Genomic DNA, 22107 nt, shown 5'->3' with positions numbered 1-22107 from the left:
TTACTTTTAAGCTGAAGGCTTTTAAAACGTTTCAGGGTTACTCACAATTCTTTCACACAAAAACTTAAATAAATATATTGAATATTTATGTTACGATATTTCTGTCATACTAAAGGGAATTTTATTTCAAATGATATGAAAGTGAGAACAGTTTTGATCAAGTATAATTATAGAAACTAACAATAAGTGTTCTTAAGATCTGGTTTATCCAAGAAAATGTTGTTTAGTTTCTATGAAGATGTGTACTGTTTCATTTACTCTAAAGAATGCAAAGGATTCTAGTAATTTTATTATTCCATAACTTCCCGAAACCATTAGATATCTCTACTGCTGTAATTTTCATTTAAATATTTACCAACATCAGTAAATGTAGATTTTAACTTAAAAATCCTACTTTTGATGTTTTTTACTTAATACAGCTACTCCAAAATCCCTTCATGATCTACATTAGTCCTACTTAATTTATAGCATATGTAAATTTGGATTACATAATTATTAAATATTACAAGCGACAATAAACTTTTTATATAATTATACGGATATCAACTTTCTGTTACATAGTAAAAAGTGATTCTGTTCCTCTGCTTTAGATATATTAGTTCATTTAGCTGTCAGATAATGAATCAATCTCAGAATGACAGTTAAATATTTACAATGCTGCTAAATCACATAATGGACAGCAGACATTACAAAGTCCCTCAATAAAGAGTTAAGCTAAATTTATGTTATCAGAAGTAATTGTATTTTATCAATATCTAACAATTTATAGTTTGCCAAAACAGTGATGGTTATATTCAAAACGCCAATAGAATATTGTTTCGTATGAGAGTGTAACTGTTGTAACTATATAATTTAAAACTTTGTTTTCGTGTACCAGACATTGTAATTTTTCAATTTTAATTTGCCAGTGTTGTATAAAAGTTATCTTAGAAAGACATAATGGACTCGCAGTTCTTGTTTTAAGACCAGAAAGGTACTTAGACTTCATTTGCACAAACAGTAGATTGTTACCACAGAAACGGTTAAAACGTTACGATTACCGCTGGTAGGGATCGTCAACTCTAAAAATTTTGCTGAATAGTCTCAAAAACACCACTGCTATATTTTATAAACCTATTATTTTAAAACGCTGTTGGAATTTATCTGAAATCAAAAGAATGTTTATTCTTAATATTCTTTATGTTATCAGTTGTAGCATAGAAATCTTGCGAGATGCTCTACAATACAATACGCACTTTATTGTCTGGCCAGCTCCAAAGTGCAGTATTACGATGATATTAATTAGGTTTATTTTAAACATGTTATTGTGTAACAATTTGCAGAAAAATTAAATATATTATTTCTCTGAACTAGGTTATAATTTTAGTTACTATATCACAAAAATTATTTTAAATGTACAAACAACTGGAGCTGTAAGGAATATTCTATCTAAATCATCTCAAAGAAAGGAAAAGAAAGATTTTATGCGATACATTTACATATCAAGCTGCATACCAGATTGGATCATGCATTTGGTTTCATATTAGTATATTCATATAAAATATAAAGGAATAATGAATAATTACATAGTAGGCTGTAAATAATCTACATCCATTTGATATCGTCAGAGTATTACTATTAATTTAAAAAATCTAAGATCTATGGTTTTGGAATATTAAGAAATAGATAGTATTTCCATGAAATGCATAGAGGAATATGTATAATGTTTTAAACAATTAAGTCCATTAAATATGACACAACTATTATAGTGCAAAATTTAATTGAGATAATTATTTTTCTCAATTGCTTAGTGAATTGCTTAGAACATGGAATTAAGAAATATTTAATAGCTTAAAGGTAACTTCACTTAGGCACAAAATGTATACAAAACTACATTGGACTGTATAATATTACAATACTTGATTGTGTTGTATGTTCTGATATTCAGATTACATTCAGCACATATTATATTATGAGCTCGATGTAGGTCAATGAGTGTGTAATGTTTTATTTATGAAGAGTACCAAATGCTTACAAGTTTTATGTATTTGAAAGTTTGGTAAATTTTAGAAAGATTGAGCTGATTATTTATTGGTTATGATGAAAAATTTTCGAAAATGTGTTTTGTAATCTTATTATAGACGTAGGCGGACATTATCATTGATAATTCTGTAATAATATCAGAGCAAATGTGATACGTAATGTTACAGATAACTCATTTTTATCTGCCATTATTGCTTATGTTTTGTCTAAATTGAATGTAAAATTTATGTAATATAACTTTGTGTTATAGAAACACTTGAATGGCGTATTATCTAAACGATTCTTGGGTTACTATTTTGAAAAACTACATAACTAGGTGGTAGAATATTACTGAGTACTCGTTTTTATGGGAAATTCAAATATACAATACAGTTTAAATTTAATTTCAGTACTATTACATGTTTTGTTTAGTGTATCAAGATGGTTACATTTTGCAAACCAAAAAATTTGAAAAAATGTTATGGCCTATTCTTATGCATCTTACCGGGTTGTGTGCCATGTGTTCATTCGTTTAGGTATTAAACGTGTTGTATCTCCAATGCACGCTGAACCATAACTACTGCTCTCCGTGCACCGTAAATAGTAAACGTGTTCTTTAGTAAAACATACTACGCGTTATGTCAAAAGCTGAGGGTACATGCAAAATTTCAAGCCCAGTAGAACATTTTATGCTTGATGTGACCTGCAAAGTCAGACAAACATTACTAAGAAAAGAAATGTTTAAAACTCCAGCGGACAAAGAGAAATGATTACTCCCAAATTTTTATAGAAACCGTTATGGATATTCGAGGTCAATAAACATGTTACAAGTCAAATATTAAATTCCGTAAACATACACAATTTGTTGGAAAATTTAATTATTTTAAGATATCCTCTTTGTCATATTGGACAACCAATAAAATAATATAAATATGTTCACACAATCAGGTGAATCCCATGTTATAAGAATTAAGCTCTACAGAACAAGTTATAAGTCAGTTCGCTCTCGAGATATAAATACACATTCTCCAGCCCTTAATAGGCTTCACTAACGATCAGAAATAAAGATTAAGGTGGTTTAGGTGTTTGTAATTACTGTTGCCGTATTTTGCAAGGATAAAAATGTCTATCTTTACATGCAAACTCACAGAATAGTAAATCAGTTTGAAATATGCCTTCGTGTCTCCTATTAAATAGAACCGACATTGCCAGCTTGTTGATGCGAGTTGCCGGACTTCATTCATCATGAATCCAATTCATTTTATTTAGTGAAAATGTGATTAAATTTATCACTAGAGGGGATATACAAAATTCCTGTCTGTCTGTCTGTCCGCACGATATCTCGAGAACAAACTGATCAATTTTAAATATTTTTCAATAACCTTAATTTATATACAGGTAACACCGAGTTTAATCATGGTGAATGTCCATTAGAATTTACTCGGCGTTAAAGAATATTTTATGTTAATGTTAAAGGTAATTAGGATATCACCAAAAAATTACAGAATAAGTAAATTCTTTAACAAGCTGAAAGTTATATGAAATTTTAAGACCATTATATTGAAAGCATTAATGTATTTAAATTTAAGTCTTTAATTATTGTTTCCCCACACCTCACTCATCATTATATCCATGACAATCATCACTCGCGTTACACAATCTTCCTGATAGTACACAAATACCATAGTAATAAATACATTACAAATTACATTTCCAATTACAATATTCTATTACTAGAGGTAGCACTATTTATTAGATCATTCATTATGTATAGACATAAAATGTTTTATGGCATAAGTCACCGTTTGATGTAAAAATTGTCGTACAGAGGAGTGCAGTTTTAATCAAGAATCGTCACAAGTTCCATTACGAATGCATACAGAGAAGATGAAGAAACATGATTGTACTTTATGTTAGGATCCTTTGACATTTAGCCTGTCTTTTTGACGTGACAACGTCTTAAATTAGGTTGCGGCTCGGAGTCACTCATGAAAAAGTGTAACGCCCGGTAACGTTACGATGCCCGTCCAGTGGGTCCGCCGCACGGGATCCGCACGGGATAAAGCAGATAACTGTGGGTCCGCCGCACGGGATCCGCACGGGATAAAGCAGATAACTGTGGGTCCGCCGCACGGGATAAAGCAGATAACTATGTTTATTCGTGAAAATGTGGAGTGCTTAGATTCGTCATTTACAACAACTACAACAATAAAGGTAAATAATTGTACACTGATATTTCATTATCGTAAACTATGATTGATTGATAATTGTTAGATTGACACAAAAGTTGAGAAACTGAGTTTATAGGTTATGTCATACTATTGGCAAATGTTGATAGTGTTAAGTAAATTATTAGTTTAAATCACTCTGCAATCAATCGTAATTCAGTCGATTGAGAAGAAACAGCGCGTATTGCTAGTCAAACATTTAAAATAACAAATTATAACCTCTAACCTGTCATAACAGTGCGACCAAACAAACGAACTAAACCGACCAATCACCACGCGCGGAGTTAGAATTTAACTGTGTTTTCAAGAATTTCACATTCCAATTTTAGTAAATGTTTTATTCAACTTTACCATTTACAATAAAAAATTTTAATTAATTTCAAATTATGTACAATGTTTTAGTAAACAAAATATATTTCTATAGTTAAAATGTGTGCAATTCTTATTTTCATTCAATTCCTTGTTCCTATTGTGCAATTTAATAATATTCATATCAATAAATATTCTACCGAGAAAAAAGCCGTTGTCACGTAAAATCTTCGCCCGTAAAACCGACTTTACAGGCAACCATAATTTTTCATTTTGGAATGAACGGGTACGAGAAACGTGATGACTTCTGTTCGATGATCTTAAAAAAAAAAACTCTATCTCGTAGGTAAAAAGATATTATTAATATAATAAATTGATCCTTAAAATTGCTTGTTTTGATATACACAGATATAAACAGACATGGTTTAAAATTCAAATGTAACATGATGGCTACTATTGTCTTGTTCTAGGAAATGCGACACTTTGAACCCATAAAATATGGTAGCCATTACGTTCAGCTCTTGGTCCTTATATTACCAATCATATTCCTGAAATTTAATTTTTGTTGAAAAAACTAAATTATTGCTTGAGCTTGAGCGAAGCCTATCACTCGTAGTCTGTCTGTCTGCACGTTTTCTGTCTGTCCGTGCTTTTAAAAATGAACCTATTTTTACAGGAGTACTGAGGAGTCTTGAAACGGCTTAATATTTTCTGTACTAGTAAACGTACAATCATAAAACTTTCTACTGCGACATATGGCATAAAATCTAACTATTTGATGCAATCAGTAGCACTTTACCATCGAAAATAGATGTCCCGTTAGGATACGGTGGAAAATCTTAAATGTAAGAGTAGATTTATGTGCATTCTAATTTAATGGTCATACTAATTTAATGAGAACATATTGCTGCGAATTAGACCTCTAAAGGTTAGTCTTAAAAAAATTAGTGACGCTTGAAATTTTCATTACTGATCTTATGTGCTAGTTCAAGAATGGTTTAATTTCATTGTAAATATATCAGATTAAGCTACAACACATCACACACTTGTTGAACCTAAAGTTTTCAGTGTACCACGTGGTGGAAAGATAAGTTAAAACAGATTTACTCTGGAAAAATTAATTTCTTCGTGAAACATATTGTTTTTATAATAAAAAAATGTCTTCATGATAGTGCATTTCAAATCATAGATTTTGAATTAATATGGTTTTTGTAGCGATTTGTTTTTTATATGAATGTCTGTTTATTTGCCCACAGGACACCTTGAGAATTAAACTAGTTATAAAACGAGTTATAGTTAGACATTATGCTTGTAACCTCAGCGAGGCCTGTCACGTGACACGTGGTACTGCGTTGTTGTTGAGTTACATTCAAATTTACAAAGGTGCTGAAGTAGGAACTTATTCTATAGGAAACTTGGTAGATATCAGGAAAGGCACTTGGTAGAGAATGCAGAAACCTTTCTGAATATATTATATAACAAATTTGTTAAATATGTGTATCAGAGTTAATAGCCTCATGTCAATAACATAAGCAGTAACAAGATCCATAAGACAGGGCATCTCATAGGGCAAATTATACTACCTTGTAAGAAGCAGTCAAAATCTTTTTACAATCTGAAGTAAAATATTTTGTATTATTGTCACTTACAAAGTCTTAGTTATTACTAGGAATATCTAAGTAAATATTTTTAAGTAAATAAAATCGTAAGACTTTGGTTTGCTAAGAAAAAATAAAACGCGTTATTAAGGTCTAAACATTTAAAATTTATAATCTATATTTTATGGATACTTTGGAACGTGATGTTTTTATTTTAGTACGGTGGAATAAAGCTTTAAGATTCCCAAATCTTATACAAATTGAATACTGATAATTTTAAATCTCTCTGTTTAAAAAATAAACAGAAAGTGTTTAAATTAATTAATAGATAAAGCTGAAAAGTAATTAGACGTAACGAAAGTCTAGTAACCATGGACGTAACAATACGATAAAACTCTTATTCCCGCTCGACAAAGGAGTCGCTGCTCGCAGGGTTGGTATTATACAGTTAAGCCGATGAGTCTATTTTTGGCTCTATGTGTCTATACGACTTGATGATGGCTCAACCTTCGTATATTTTTACACTGTGGTAACATTTTATGACTGCATCAATTAAAAATTATTTGCAATTAGTTTGAATATTAATATAGTATAAACTAGAACTAAATATGCCTTTACAAGTATAAGTGAACATAATATTCACAAGAAAAAAAAAACTATTTGTTTGCAAATGTAATTTTGTGTTGCAACTGTTAGCATAAGTGTTAATTTGTTACTAGGCAAGTGTTCCAGGCAAATAGTTAATCTAATACAAACATTTTTATGATGGTCTAGGAGGTAAGATTCAACTTGCACTGTATACACACATAACCAGAGTTCATTGAAAAGATGAAGGATTTTTCTAAGAAGAAATTCGTTGACACCCTATGTTTAGTGGAAGTGTGTGAAAAGGTTAAACATATGACACGATATTTTTTTTCAGTTACATTTTACTGCCTTAAAACACTTAAACAAACCGTCAGAAAATTAAAAAGTAGACACATCACTGTCAGACTACTAGATCAATATATTAAATGCTCTCATTTTATATAGTTAGCTGGTGCGGATATACAATTTATTTTCGTGCCTAAGGGTTGATTTTAAATGTTTCAAACTAAAAATAAAATGTGTGAAAAAATAATTTCGTGTTTTAGACCATTTTTACTAGTGAAATTGTGATATCAGAATTATGAATAGATGTCCAATTTCTTTATTAGAGGAAATTTCACTATTAATTTAAAGCAAATCAGATTGTGTATGTATACAATACAAATTAGCTCTCACCTCCTGGGCTATGACCGAATATTTAATTCTTTGAGCCAATGTTATACTACGTCGACATTTACATAAATAATGATTTTTAAAACAAAACTAGATAAAATATTTGACTAATTTAAAACCTCAAGTTTAACCAGTGACACTGTGATAACGAAGTGCTAGGTTACCGTGTTATTTACCAACATCACTCCGCCACCACTTTGTCACGTGATGCGCTTTTACAAGAGGATACTCAGTATCGTTCTTTTGTTAAGGGTGTTACAGTAAATTTTACAGGAATCTGTCAAATAGTAGAACATTTTGATCAGTTATAAGATTAGGATGAAGTTACAATAATTATTGTTGAATATATATGCTATAACTTCACTCAGATGGAGTGGTTTGAATTTATTCAAATTATTAGAACTCACCCAGTGATTTAAATGCCGTAAAGTTAAGAGAAAACAACACATGATTTATTAGAGTATAAACAAAGTTATTATTGACATGTAAATATCATGAAGGTATTATAAATTATTGAATGGGGAGATGTCTGCAAAATTTAACTTAAGGGCCATTAGCCTTTAGTTAGATTCATTCTGTTTACATGTTTCTATAACCCTCCATCTTTACCACTGGGGTATCGTAATCACTGTAAGACAGCACTCTGTAAAATTTTTAGTTGTAGAATGGCATGCATTCTGAACCTTTGTGAATATCTTTTCCTCTGACACTTAGAACTCCCATCATCAAGGAAACATCGATCTCTCGAGTAATGCTTCACTATATACTATTACTACAAACATCGAATTTTACATTTGATCAATAGGATATACAAGCATCTGGGGGCATCTTATTTTTTAAGGAGTCTGAGATTTTGAAAGGACCAGCTTGTCGGTAAAGCCGTCGTGTCCAAACTTATAAAAGAAAAAACCTATGAATAATTATATCACATTATCTGAAGTTCTGAAACATATTACCATATTAGACATAAAATTCTTTTAATACACGTGAACATGTCTTCAGCTAATGAAACAGATGACACGTACTTAATAGTAGTGCTATTTAAAATTATAGATTTTCATGGATACAACAAGGAAAGTTTTTGAGGTATTTAAACTTTTTGGATAGTTCAGCTTTCTTTTTCAAAATTAGTTCAAATCGCAGTAAGTTGGAGAACCACCACCAGGAACAGGATGCGATGGCGAGCAGCAGGACCAGGAACAGGACCTACATGGATAAGTTTATTTTATTATTAAGAAATAATACTTTCCCCTCTTTCTATCTCTTGTTACTAGAAGCTGTTTACAACCTAGTTTTAGCGACTATTAATCACAGCATTAACCAACAGAAAATCTCATATGCTTTAAAAACTCAATTAATCTGTAAATAGAAATTTTATAATAGTTCATTATTGAATTAGGACCCCATTCTTGTTTTGTAAAGATTTTAATATATAAAATTTACGTTTCTTTATCTAAATCTAATCAGATATACGCTGATATATCTTTCGATTAGGGAAGTTGATTAGGGAAGGAGTAATTGGGCCTGTTTTTAAATGGTTGATAATAACTCAATACTTGTTACTTATCTCTAACAGCAATCTTACTGAAATTTTTTTAAAGGTAAATATAGACAATGCAAGTCAATTAGTGTATGCTACCTAACTAAGTGTAAAAATCCTAACTAAATCAGGTTAAATTATTGAACCTATGAAAGATACTCTTGTTAGATGGTACCTAACAAACATAGTTGGTCTGATTAAATTTTTTTTTATCAAATAATAAATCCTTCTTATACTTCACAAGTGCCTCATTGACTATATGACACATTTTCCCCGTAAAACAGTATGATTCATCAATATCCGTGTCTGTGAGAGGTGGGTTGATTCCACCCTGCGCGCTTTGTTAGTTGGCATCTCGACACGGGACCGATTGCGTTAGTGTTTTTTTGTTAGTGCACGCGTGTTAGTGTCAACACTATGTTTAGTTGGATATTGTGATTAGAGTGTGTGTTTGTAAAAAATATTATTGCAAACATTGAAAATATAACATACTTTCCAACACATGCTTTTTTAAGAACAAATTATAATATGGAGTAGAAGTAGAATTACTAACACTTCTAAATAGATAAAATTGTCCTGGATCTTTAACAGGAGTTACTAATCATTGTGAAAAAATCATCACACTAGGCATTTGGTATGATACTACCCAAGAAACCCATTGGTTAGGCCAACCAGTAAAGCCCTACTAAAGCTGCAATGTAAAAAAACAGATCAGCTCATTAAAACGCAGCGCTAGACACAGCATAGTATATTGCGGGACAAAGCTTATAGCCTACAACTTGCCATACTTTAGTTTACTGTTATTGAATTGGTGGTTACCCATAGTTACGTATAATCTGCAAACCTAATACTAAATCACATATTTGTAGAAGTGGTTTATAGAGAGTATGCAGTTCATTTTTGAAATTTATATGGTTTAAGAACTGACTATGTCCATTCTAATGTCAAGTCCATTGATAATTACAAAAGCCATTTCCACATTTAATAATCCTTTATTCAACTAATAAAGGCATTTAAACGATTACAGTGTTACATACGACGGGATAAAAGTCAAACTTTGAAGACTTTGACAACCAGGCGGTGAGGCGCTGTGTACAAGGAAGTACATATAGTAGCCAACATATTTAACTCTCTATGATTATATTGTTGTAACACATGCCGCGCATTCAAATTTTGTTAAAAAGGAGTAGAGGCAGATCCTCTCTCTTAAGGCTTATTACGCCCATCCTCATGGGCTTCTGGCATGGGTACTGACAAACACTGTATCTAGTCACACACAGGTTATGAAGCTGTGGTCAATTTTCTGTGTCAGATCAAAGTGCAAAGTCCTATGCCGTGCTGTTATTGACTCTAGCAATACCAGTTAATATTTTTAACATTGGCTTATTGCATCTATTCACTTGTATATTATATAATTTTACAAAGAAATGTGTGTGTCCCATTATATACTCATAACGTAGTACGTAGTATATACATAGTTTCACTCTTCAACTTAAGGTTCCTAAAACATAACTATTTATAATTAATCTACTTATCTAACTTAAGTCAGGAATATGTTCCAGTGTCCATCATATATTTTTGGAGTGTTTAATTAGTCATTGCAAAATGCTAGAAATTGAATTGAAAGGATTTCCTTAGTTTTTTTTATTTCTTGTTTCGTGAACAGTCAATTATATATGTATAACTTTTTTCAACAAATAATAAGAACGTATGATTTGGGGTTTTTAATTCTTTTAGTACTCTAAGAGTACAAAAAGAATCCGTTTACAATGAACTACATTAAACTGCAATTTTTGTTTTAAGATCCATTCATACATATATTTAAAAAGTATAAAGAGTACTAAGATAATTATTTACTTTAAAATCTCTAAAGAGACTTTCAAGAATTTTGCAGTAGGGTACATATTTAAAATAAGTTAATATTAGTCAATGTTAACTTAATTAGGATTAAAATATATAAATTTATCGCGCTAACTAGGTTTAAACTCAATAATTAAATAACGATATTCTCCAGATTTGTAGAGAAATATAGTTTATAGTTTTTAATTTATACAATTAGTTACTGAGATTACCACTAGAGCTCTCTTCCAATGTACAAGAAATTAAATATTAATAATTTATATTAATGATACAGTTATAGGAAAAATGTATTAGATTCCTCTGTCACCTTTACATTCATATAAACTATGTATAATAACATAACTCGGTTTCATGCCAAAGTATAATTAATCGTTATCGAGAATATTAGTGAACATATTTAAATAATTGTAGGTTGTGTTGTTACTAGTAGTTTGTTTGTGGTTACAATGGATACACCAAAGTACTGTACATTAACCCCTCCTAATATTTGGAAATATTCTTGGAGTAAATAACAAATAAAAAGTGATTATTGAGAAAAGATAAAATTTTACAATCTAAATTACTCATTGCTCTAATCTTTGGGATATGTTTTGCGTAATTTGAATCGGCAAGTAAACTGAGTCGGTTAACTGACTTGGAGAGATGAAACATTACTCAGTGAGATCTCGGGCTGCGTGAGTAATGAAGCGGGGAGAGCTGATGGGTTTTCTCATGAAAAACATGCAGCTAAGTCTTTTGTATACACTAGATACTAAATCAGCCAAAAGATTTGTATGCATTAGACCACTAAATAAATTAGCTTTATATAGTTAGCAATGTCCATTATTTAATATTAAAAAAAAAAACATTTAAAAAGTCTGACTAACCTTACAACATAATATACATGTTCCCTTTTAGTAACAAATTTAACATTGGTTGGAAATGAAACTAACCGAGAGTTACAAGCTAATAATACGGTGTTATAAATTTAATAATTATTTTCAGTGGAAATATTTTGATAATACACATTTAGTACGATGCTACTCATGCATCTTGAAAAACCCTCGAGACTCCTCGTTTCTCATTTTGTGCTGTACATTGACACTTAAGCTGCAATCCGAAAGAGTAAAACATTAATTAATATGTATCAGAAGACTCAACATTAGTTAAAGGCTACAGCTAGTGTGGTAATGTAGACATAGTAATTTATTGTTATATACTTGATGTTTATGATTAAGTATTGTTCACTGATAAGCTAAATATGAATAGAAAGTTCTGTGATTTATTTATGACACTCTCAGTTAGGAAATCTCATTTTGTGGCTATGATTGTGATTTTCAAGATACATAACATGACCGAATACGTGGACTAGTTTGAAGGATAGGATAGCTCTTCTTTCACCCTCCAAATTTCTTTATGTTAATTACTTAAAGAGGTAGTTTGCAATACTCATTATAAGTATAAATATATTTTTATTTTAAAGGAAAAAGTTTACAATTATTTTTGTGCCTTGTCTACTAACAGGTATTATTTGAATTTGTTGTATAAAAAATAGGAGTAATGCAGATCACGAATCAGCGTTACAGCCTACGTTAAAAATGCCATTTAAAATTCATTAAAATTTTTAATTTTAGTTTAATAGTTAAATTAATTGCCAGGTTATCCTGTTAGGAGATATTCAGATTAGAGATGCATCGGTCTCTTAGAAAATAGGCTTCGCCAATGACTTATAATTAAAAGCTTACAAAATATTACTGTTATGCAAAAAAATTATGGTAAAATGTTATAGAAAGCTGTTATATGTTTTAATTTAAGGTAGTGCAAATGGTATTGGTTAAAATAACTAATATCAATTACAAGAGATTTAGGCAACTTATGTAACAATTGATTTTTGGGTAGATATAAGTTTTTTAAATAATTTCTGTCCTCATAACTAGTATATTAAAGCATCCTAACCAAACTATTTATATTTTTATGTAACATTTTTTATTAGCATGTTTTAACATACCAATTCTGAGGATATTGTTAATAAAGATAATTAGGAACATTTATTGAATTGAAGGATTTCGTAGTAGAATTTTAAATCTGTTTAAACGTACATGCAAAGTAAGGAGCTTTTTTAAATTTAAATAATGTTAAATTACGAGTATTATTGCAACTATATTTAAATATCATAATTCCAGCTTAAAATAATCTAAAAATATACAACAATGTAGGTATAATTTAACATGCAAATGATGAGTTTATCTCCAGTTGACCTTCCTCATACGTGTAGCGTTTGCACGCTGTTGCAGACTTGACTCCTGAAATCTGGAGTCTTGTTCGTCTGAAGGGACCAAAACATAAGCGGCAATGAAAACGAAGAATCTCAAAACAACCCCCTGCTAAGTTTTAACATCATTTGATCATCATTATTTAATATCCATAGAAACAAAAAAAGATCTGATATTGTAATTTTTTTTGAACATTAAATAGTATTGCGATTATGTCGCAGCTTATCGAAAGTCGTTCAACTTGCAGCACGTGAGATAATCCCCACATGTAGTACAATGTGATGGTCAGTAGCTGGACGAGGACCAGGACTTACAAGGCTGAGTAACTTCTATTATTGAGTAATCACAATTTCTCCTAATAATTACTCTTGATAGCCAAAGCATATTTACATTTAAGTTTAATGACTACTAAATACAACACAAAACACTTAAACAGTTTATGTGAAACGAAGACCTGATTCCAAAGCCAAACTTTTTTTTATATCTGTTATTTCGTGAGATTTTCCTTTATTTATTAAAGATTGCCGCTGTTCACAAATTTATTTTCCTTATTGCAAAGCTACTAAACTTGTCTTTTAGGTTGTTTTAATCATCTCTGAGCCAAAAGCGTGCAGGGAGAATCGGGTTCAATAATATTGTAAATTTTATAAACAGTTACAGCAGTCTAGGATCGGTTTAACGTAGTTGATGAATAGTAATTAATTTGTTATCAGAAGGATTTTCTAACGTACGTCTTCCAGCAACTTTCTGGATATTTTGGTCAGGCTGAATAGTTACTTTATTTGAAATTCGCGTATTGTACCTAACTAACATTAATAATACCCAACTAATTCACGTTTCATGTTTAAAGCTAAATAAATTTAATACGGTTTCAAAAGCTTTTGCAGAATAATACAGTCTATATTCCTTACTTATTCAGTTAGTTAAGTAAACATACAGCAGAGCACGTATTCATAGTATAAGAGATAAGACATAGCAAATTAAAATGATACATTAATAAAAGTTTTAAATTAAAATTCCATTTCCATCTTCTAATAGTCTCCATCTCCACCCTGTAATGAATAATAGTTTAACTTTCATGTTTTGGCAAACTATAATGAATCATTCATATATAAATGGGTCACCTGAACTTCTAAATTGAGTGGACACCTTTGTGAAGTAAACCATTACCCGAATGACCCAAATATACAATTTCTTTAGTAATGTGAATTTTAAAAATTATCAGAGAATTCTATTCTTTATTTATTTATTCTTTATTACAAGTCTCATATTACTGGTTTTATTTCCGAGACTAATATTTTAATCTCATCAGGTTATAAAGCATTTACTAATGGTAAATACAAATAATTTTACTTCTAAGCACTTTTACATACGTTTACTTTCTATAAGTTTTCTTTATGTTAAGTCCTTGAAGCATTAGCGTTCAATCTAATGATTGTGTTTCCTATTTGTATTACAAAATCTATCTCAAACTTTAAAAACTGCTCTGATATTTTTATGCTGTTTTATAAACGCTTCTCGGCATGTTTTAAATTCCAAGAGAACTTTCAAGCAATGAGCAATGTGTAAATTACATATATTTTTAACAAGGCGGTGATAAGAAATAAGGTGCCTCAACATTCTTACGCACTGTAATATTTTTTCTCACTTTTCAAGACTCCATCTCCAGCTTTAAATAACTAAACTTGAAATATATATTTAAAAAATCATTGGTATAGAATTTTTCTGAATATAAAGGTCCTACTAATAGTTAGAAATGTTACGATCTCTATTTTTGTTTAAAATTTCTGTGAAAGGACCACTTAAGGCTCCCCTTAGGTTAGCGTCCTTTTTCCTGGGTATGGACGACCTGTTTAGGTCTGTAACAGTAGTGGTCTTGTCCCACAGGTATATACAGATGAGTTGACATTATAATTTTTGTGAATGGAAAGTTTATAAAACCACAGTTACGGTATTTACCAATGCAGCCCTGAACAAAGCAGTAAACTGGTGTTATAGGATTGGTCTTAGTGCTAACCCGGCCCAAGTTTCCCTGTCACAATTGGAAGGGGGCAACATTGGTGGCCATCGGTCATTTTTTGCCAAGGAGGCTCTACTATCGAGTTCATGTCTCTAGTTAAGTTCTAAATGTTGTTGACAGGTGACGGAATTAGGTACTAAAACTGCAAAGGGAATATTTTTATTCATGCAGTGCAGTCTTTCGATCGGAGAGTCTTGTGATTTTCAGCCTGAGCTTTTGTAGTGTCTTTATATCTCCGAGATTAGACCTGGACTAACGTTTGGGGCTGTTTTCTGGTGGTTAAATACTCATCCTTACGTGGGTTGGCCTGCATCCTAAGGGTAATCTGTCTCGCAATAACCGGAAGTAACCTAACTGACCCGGTTATTGGCTTAGATGGTTGTCTTAATCTAGATCGTTTGAGGTATTACACTTATTATGAGGCACGAAAATTTCATTAGTTCATAACGTAATGATTGCTATTGTATGATGATGCATCGACGTACAGTATCAGTTACAAACACGTTTTGTGGAAATATAAGGAAAACAAGCTAAATATAAGGATAATATATGGAAATTGGTTTAATATTTCATTGGTGCCATCTATATAAATACCATATCGTACTTGAAATTACAATTTTTTATTTATCTTAATATGAGATTTGATGGTTATTTACTAAAATAAAAAAATTGGAATAAATTGCGTTGTGTCATAGGGTTAACATCGAAATGCTATATTTTTGATTTTAAATTCAAATACATGTTGAAGTTTTAAAATTAAATAAAAATTTCATAAACATGTTTAGGGAATATTTTTAAATACAAATGCGCATGTTTTCTTTGTATCTAAGTAATGGACATATCAAATTTAGTTAAATCTGTCCGGTAAGTTTAACGTGACTAATACACATCAAAAAAGTTTGTATTTATAATATAAACTTAAATATGATTATTGATGAATTATAGTTATGTTATTTGCTGAAGTATTTTTTTTAAAATGTAATATTATAGAATAATTAACAATTTAGTATAAAATGTCATATCCCTGACTATTGTTATTAAACAATAATAATGTAGCACATAAATCATAAATTGAGTCGGGGGACATCCTCATTAAAATGTTTATAATTATGTTTTATTCACACGTTTGCTTACTTAAAATGTATGTGATGGGGTAATCGGATAACAAGCGTTCTGTTTAGTTTTAGTAGTAGTCGTGACGTCAGCAATACAAAGAAAAAGATGAGATGTAAGCAGCAGTTTACATAAATTATTATTTTATATCTATGGAAACAACATGGCATTGATATAATATAATGTTTTTAAATAATTCTAAAGCGTTATGTCGCCGCAATTTTCAAACTTTGTTCAATTCACAACAAGCCCCGGAAATACCACTAGGAACACGGCGGGACAGCCAGAAGTAGGACCATGATCAGGATTTACTTGAGTTACTTTCATTCTTTATTAAGCAAAATTATTTTACTCCCTATCTCTCGTTACCCAAAGCGTCTTATTTAAAGCGTCTTTGTCTTATTTTTGTCTTAATCACAGCTCAAAGCACTGGAACTTTTTATCGGTATTGCTAATAGTAATACAAATTAAATATATTTAACACAAATCATTTTTATGTTTCGTGTAAAAGCCACTAATTTGTGTTTGGTGTTGTGTATAATCCTCTCAGTACCCATAGAGTACATGGAGAATCAGTTATCATGATTGTGTAGCAGCTACAGGCATACTAATATTTTGGGAATTTTCAAACAGTTTTATTAAAAATATTTATATATCCGTTTATGAGAAACATTTTTCAACTTTACTGTTTTATGATAATCTTTTTAGAATAGAGTAAGCAAGATATTTGTAATAAAGTGAAATTAGTTAATTCTTTTAATTTAATATATAACAACGATTTTTTCATTAGTAAAAGTTAATAATTTATATTCAGTTCCTAAAAATTGAGCACATAAATATGTCCTAGAAGTTTTAACTCATTCTATTAGTTACTGAAATTCACGCCAGATCTCTTTTCCACAGTACAAGGAGGAAATAAAGAGTCTATTAAAATTATGCAGTGTTTACAATGTCTAATTAAATTCCAATGTCACATTTAAATATAGAATTTTATCTTTATACCTAATAATAATTTAATTTCTGCTTCATGATTAAATATAAATATATCGTTTTGGAAAATAATTCCTGAGCTAAAATCGAGGGGGAACCCTGCTGGATTGAACCATTGCCTGAATAACCGAATAACACATATTCGTAAGCAGTGAGAGCTTTACAACAGCATCAGTGCATCTTTAAACTTGTCAGAGAATTAATTTAAATTTTTATTGAATGATAAAAATACAATGTTCGTTATTAAAGTTTCCTGTATAATACAATATCCCCTACAATACAGTTTACGCGTACTAAAATTAAGATGTTGCCTTGTATTTAGTAACGTCTCCCGAGCTAATGTTCCTTCTATACTCAGATAAAATAATTTAAATATAAAAATTGTTTGTAGCAATTTGTTATTTTTAAGAGCACTTCTATAAAATGGGTCTGTTAGTGCAGAAGTTTAAAGCCAATTCGCTTACTTTATGCACTCAACCCGGATATCGATAGACAAATTTACACTAAAAATAAACCAATCAATACTGTAGCCAGTTGCTATAGAGCTCGAAATAGGAGAGAAAAAAAGGGTGAGAGGTAAGAATTTTATTTTTCTCTGCTTAGTACACTTAAAAACGTGAATAAATGTTCAATCAATGTCAGCCAACCATCATATACAGTCCGAATATTGTCTACTTCATGTTGTATGATTGTGAGTAGCTGTTATTTATGTGTATCTTGATAAATTTTAATCATGGTAAGTCAAGGAAAATAATCCTCAGATAAAAATAATTTTTGATACTTCCATGATTATCGATACTCTACGATTTCGACTTCCTCTAGGTTTACATCAACTGAAGATACATATAATTACAGTTTAAAATATTTAATTTAACCACATCGTCACTGAAATAAAACTGGGTATGAGATTTTAAGAATTACCAGGATATGTTATTATAGTGAAGCACGATGATATATGGAAGCCGTCTCCAACGGTAAGTTTGTATTTATTATGCAGAGGTTATCATGTATAAATGTTACACTGGCTGGGAGTTATAACAGTTTGTCACATCAGCAATAATACTATCTACATTTCACACTGAATCAATTAAAAGTTGAGGTGTTCGATATATTTACGGCTTTCAAAACACACATACATTACTTTGTTCATGATAAATGAGGATGAAATCGTTACAGTCAGGTTAGAGTTATCAAAGACTATAACTCGGGAAGATATAACATTGCATTTCGCACTAACTGAATGTCTGCACGTCATAATATATATGTATTGTTAACTGACATATATAATTCATATTTTTTTATTATTTTCTATATAAGCATCATAGACACCGATCATGGAATATGTCAATTGATTGGTTTTGGATGAGTGATAAAGAAAAGTTTTTAATTGTATTTATAGGTGATTTTAATGACGATGAGTTAGTCGTAGACTATGTAAATTGGTAGAGTACTGAGCACACAAGTAAGGTATATTAAAATGTGATATATTTACTCAAATATCGCAACTTATTTGAAAATAGAAGACTGTATAATGTGAATGAATATTAATTTCTGCATACACAAGAATGAATTCTCAGATGAGGGAGACTCGTCTCTAAGAAGCAGAATCAGAAATAAGACGGATTAAATTCTTTTATTTACAGTTCGTAATACATTTCAATGTACGCTTTTATGAAAATATTTTGAAATTTTACTTCTCCAGACGTACTGCGTAGTAAATCTGTTAATTAACATTGCCCGAATAGACAGTCAGGCAGACAAATATACTAAGAAGCTTTTACATAACCCCACTCAGACTAAAGAAAACCTGAGACACCATTCTAAGTGATAGGTTTAAATGATGGATAGATGGATGGATGCATCATCAATAAACGCACTATTTTCTATGTAAAAGAATAGTTTTATCTAGCACTTAAAATCTATGTATGTCATTTTTTTAAGAATCGTGATTCTTAATGAATCATTTTATAAGTTGCTCACTAATTCACGAGATTCTTCAAAGTTTACGTGATTAGACGTCAATTAATAGTTGTCTGGATTTCTTTAGTTTAACAAAGAAAGTTTTAAAATGTATTTAATTATGTTTAAGTACAACATTTAAGTACAAAAATGGACAATTTACAATTCATGAAATGAATGTTGCTTTGTTGTGTTTTGCAATATTAACTGCAAAATTGAGCCCTTTAGAGGATCCAATTATATGATTTACGTTTTTTCCATTTTTACTGGACATCGAGGATGAGGACACGGATGACCAGGAAGCTGATCAAGTGATTTCTGACCCAATATGGTCACTTCGTACTGCAGGTATGCGAAGAATTCCCTTCACAAAAGAAAACAAATTGCTTGTACCTGCCCCCGGAACAAACGATCCTATCGATTGGTTTTTTTTACTACTTGATGATACCTTGTTGGAAAAAATTGTGTCTGCCACTAACAAAAATGCCTGGGAAATATTATTTTCCCCTAACCTCAAAATAAAATCAAGAATAAATAATTGGCAGGAACTGACAGTGGCTGAACTGAAAAAATTTATCGGGCTAATCTTTCACATGGGAACTGTAAAAATCAATCGTCTAAACGATTACTGGAAAACTGATCGTATGTTTAATTTTGGATTCGTGAGATCCCAAATGAGCAGAGACAGATTTCTCCTGATCCTAAGATGTTTAAATTTTTATGAAAGTGACGAAGAGACTGTACCTGATGATCGCCTCTACAAAGTCAGGCTTTTGATTGACTATTTCAATCAAAAGATGAAAACCATCTACTACCCAAGTCGAGAGTTGTCGATTGATGAAGGAATGGTGCTATGGAGAGGACGTCTGCACTTTCGACAATACATTCAAGGAAAGCGCCATAAATATGGTATCAAGATTTACTCGTTATGTGAACCGGATGGACTTTGTGTAAGTTTCACTGTGTATTCTGGGAAGGGAGGTGAACTTGGAGGAAAAGGTCATGCTAGCAAAGTAGTCAAGTATTTGATGAGGGGAATGCTTGGGGTGGGCCATTCATTGTATATGGATAATTATTATATCAGTTACCCCCTTGCAACCGAGTTACTGAGTGAGAAAACCTACTGCACCGGCACAATGCGCTCAGACCGAAAGCATGTTCCGCTAGATCTCAAGACAGCTCGTCTTGCCAGAGGAGAAAAGGCAGAACGGTACGCCAATGGTGTTTTGATAGCAAAATGGTGCGACAAGCGTCAGGTGTTGTACCTATCCACAGAGTTTGAGAATGATTGGGCAATCTCAATGAATAGGTATAACCAACCTCGCCAAAAGCCTCTGCCCATAATACAGTACAACGCCCATATGAAGGGTGTGGACCGAAATGATCAGCTTATGAGCTATTATGCCTTCGAACACAAATCAATTCGCTGGTACAAAAAGATCTTCGTCCATTTCCTTCAGACGTTGTTGGTGAACTCCTTCAAACTTTATTTACAAACCAACCCAAGGAAAAGATCGCTGTACCACTTTAGATTGTCCATCATCAACATGCTTTTGCCTGCAGCAAACGCAATCACACCTCCACTCCGGCCTAGACAACAAACAACTGTCAGACACGTATTGTCAAAAATGGACACACCTGACAACACAGGAGAAAGGATGAAGAGAAAACGATGCAGAGAATGCTCAAAGACAAAGAAAAGAACCATGACCCTTTTCTTTTGTGCCCAGTGCCCTGGCGAACCTGGCCTATGTGCACTGAGATGCTTCGACAAGTATCATGAGTAGGAAAGAAAATGAGGCAGGAAAAAGTGGAAATATTGTAAATATTGTATATAATTGTGTGTATGACGGTTACAAATGAATGAATACTGTAAACAATTTGAACAGTGAAAAGTGTTGTGCGTGGAAAGTGACGGACGCGACTGACACCGTCGGGTGTCCAATGGCATCTGACCTGCCGAGTGCGGCCGGCACCTTCCGGTGCCGCTACTATATTGTTGCTGTATATATGTATATATGGACATATACACATCATTGATGGTGCATATGAAGTCTCCACATAATAATGGTAAGTAAAACCTAAAAAAAATATTTTCAGCATGGGCTTGTATTTTACGTATTTTCTGGCAGCAGTGAATGTGTTTAATTGTTGACCCTGTATTCATCAGGATAATTGACAGTGGGTTGGCGCATGATAGTATTATGATTTTGGAACTTTGTAGAATTGTGTGTTGAGGGAGAGTGTCTTTTGTTGGTAGTAAAGGTAGTGATTGGAGGGGCGGGGAGAGAGAGAGAGAGAGAGAGAGAGGAGAGAGAGAGAGAGAGAGAGAGAGAGAGAGAGAGAGAGAGAGAGAGAGAGAGAGAGAGATTATGTTCTTTGTGTGGTGTGAGTGTATAAGTGTGAGAGGTTCCAAGTCTCCTAATAAACTGTTATCGATATAATCTTTTTGTTTGGGGTAAGTTAAGTTCATATTTTTTATTATTTAGAAATCATTCATCATCACATAATCATTTCTGTTATTATTAGCTATAATAAAGCATTAGATTTCTTGTAGTTATGATTTATTTGCTTTTTATTTTTTCTTATATCATGGGCATATATACATTGCATTATTAAATATGTATAATAAACATTTTATATAATTATACTATATATTAGTATAATACTCATGCTGTTGAACGAAGCACAATCTCCACACACATGCTACGCACATGTGGAGATCATTTCTTGTTTTTGTATATATGTTGTGATCAGTGTTTCGATGACGAAATAAATATTAAATCATTTCATTTTAAGAAAGTTTATAATCAGGTTATTTCTTGATTGGAGAAGACCATCATCATAATAAAACATTAACGCCAGTACGTGTTTAAGAGAACAAGTAAAAACACGTGATTTAGGGTTTTAATCGTTTCAGTACTCTAATTGTACAGATTGAATCAGTTAACATTGTCTTTATTTAAAAAGTATAAAT

The 22107-nt window shown here is 31.5% G+C and overlaps 1 protein-coding gene across 1 annotated transcript; it reads left to right on the top strand.

Annotated features, from left to right (window-relative positions):
* The first annotated feature begins 19804 nt into the window (after nt 1–19804).
* On the top strand, nt 19805–20917 carry LOC124371513 (piggyBac transposable element-derived protein 4-like). Its single transcript, XM_046829864.1, has one exon. It carries the CDS (start codon nt 19805–19807, stop codon nt 20915–20917), a length of 1113 nt encoding a protein of 370 aa, XP_046685820.1.
* The last annotated feature ends 1190 nt before the right edge of the window (nt 20918–22107 follow it).

The sequence above is a fragment of the Homalodisca vitripennis genome, unplaced genomic scaffold, assembly GCF_021130785.1.
Source record: "Homalodisca vitripennis isolate AUS2020 unplaced genomic scaffold, UT_GWSS_2.1 ScUCBcl_1468;HRSCAF=5138, whole genome shotgun sequence".
Taxonomy (NCBI): domain Eukaryota; kingdom Metazoa; phylum Arthropoda; class Insecta; order Hemiptera; family Cicadellidae; genus Homalodisca; species Homalodisca vitripennis.
The sequence above is the reverse complement of the archived record's forward strand: the minus strand, read 5'-3'. Positions and strand labels throughout refer to the sequence as shown.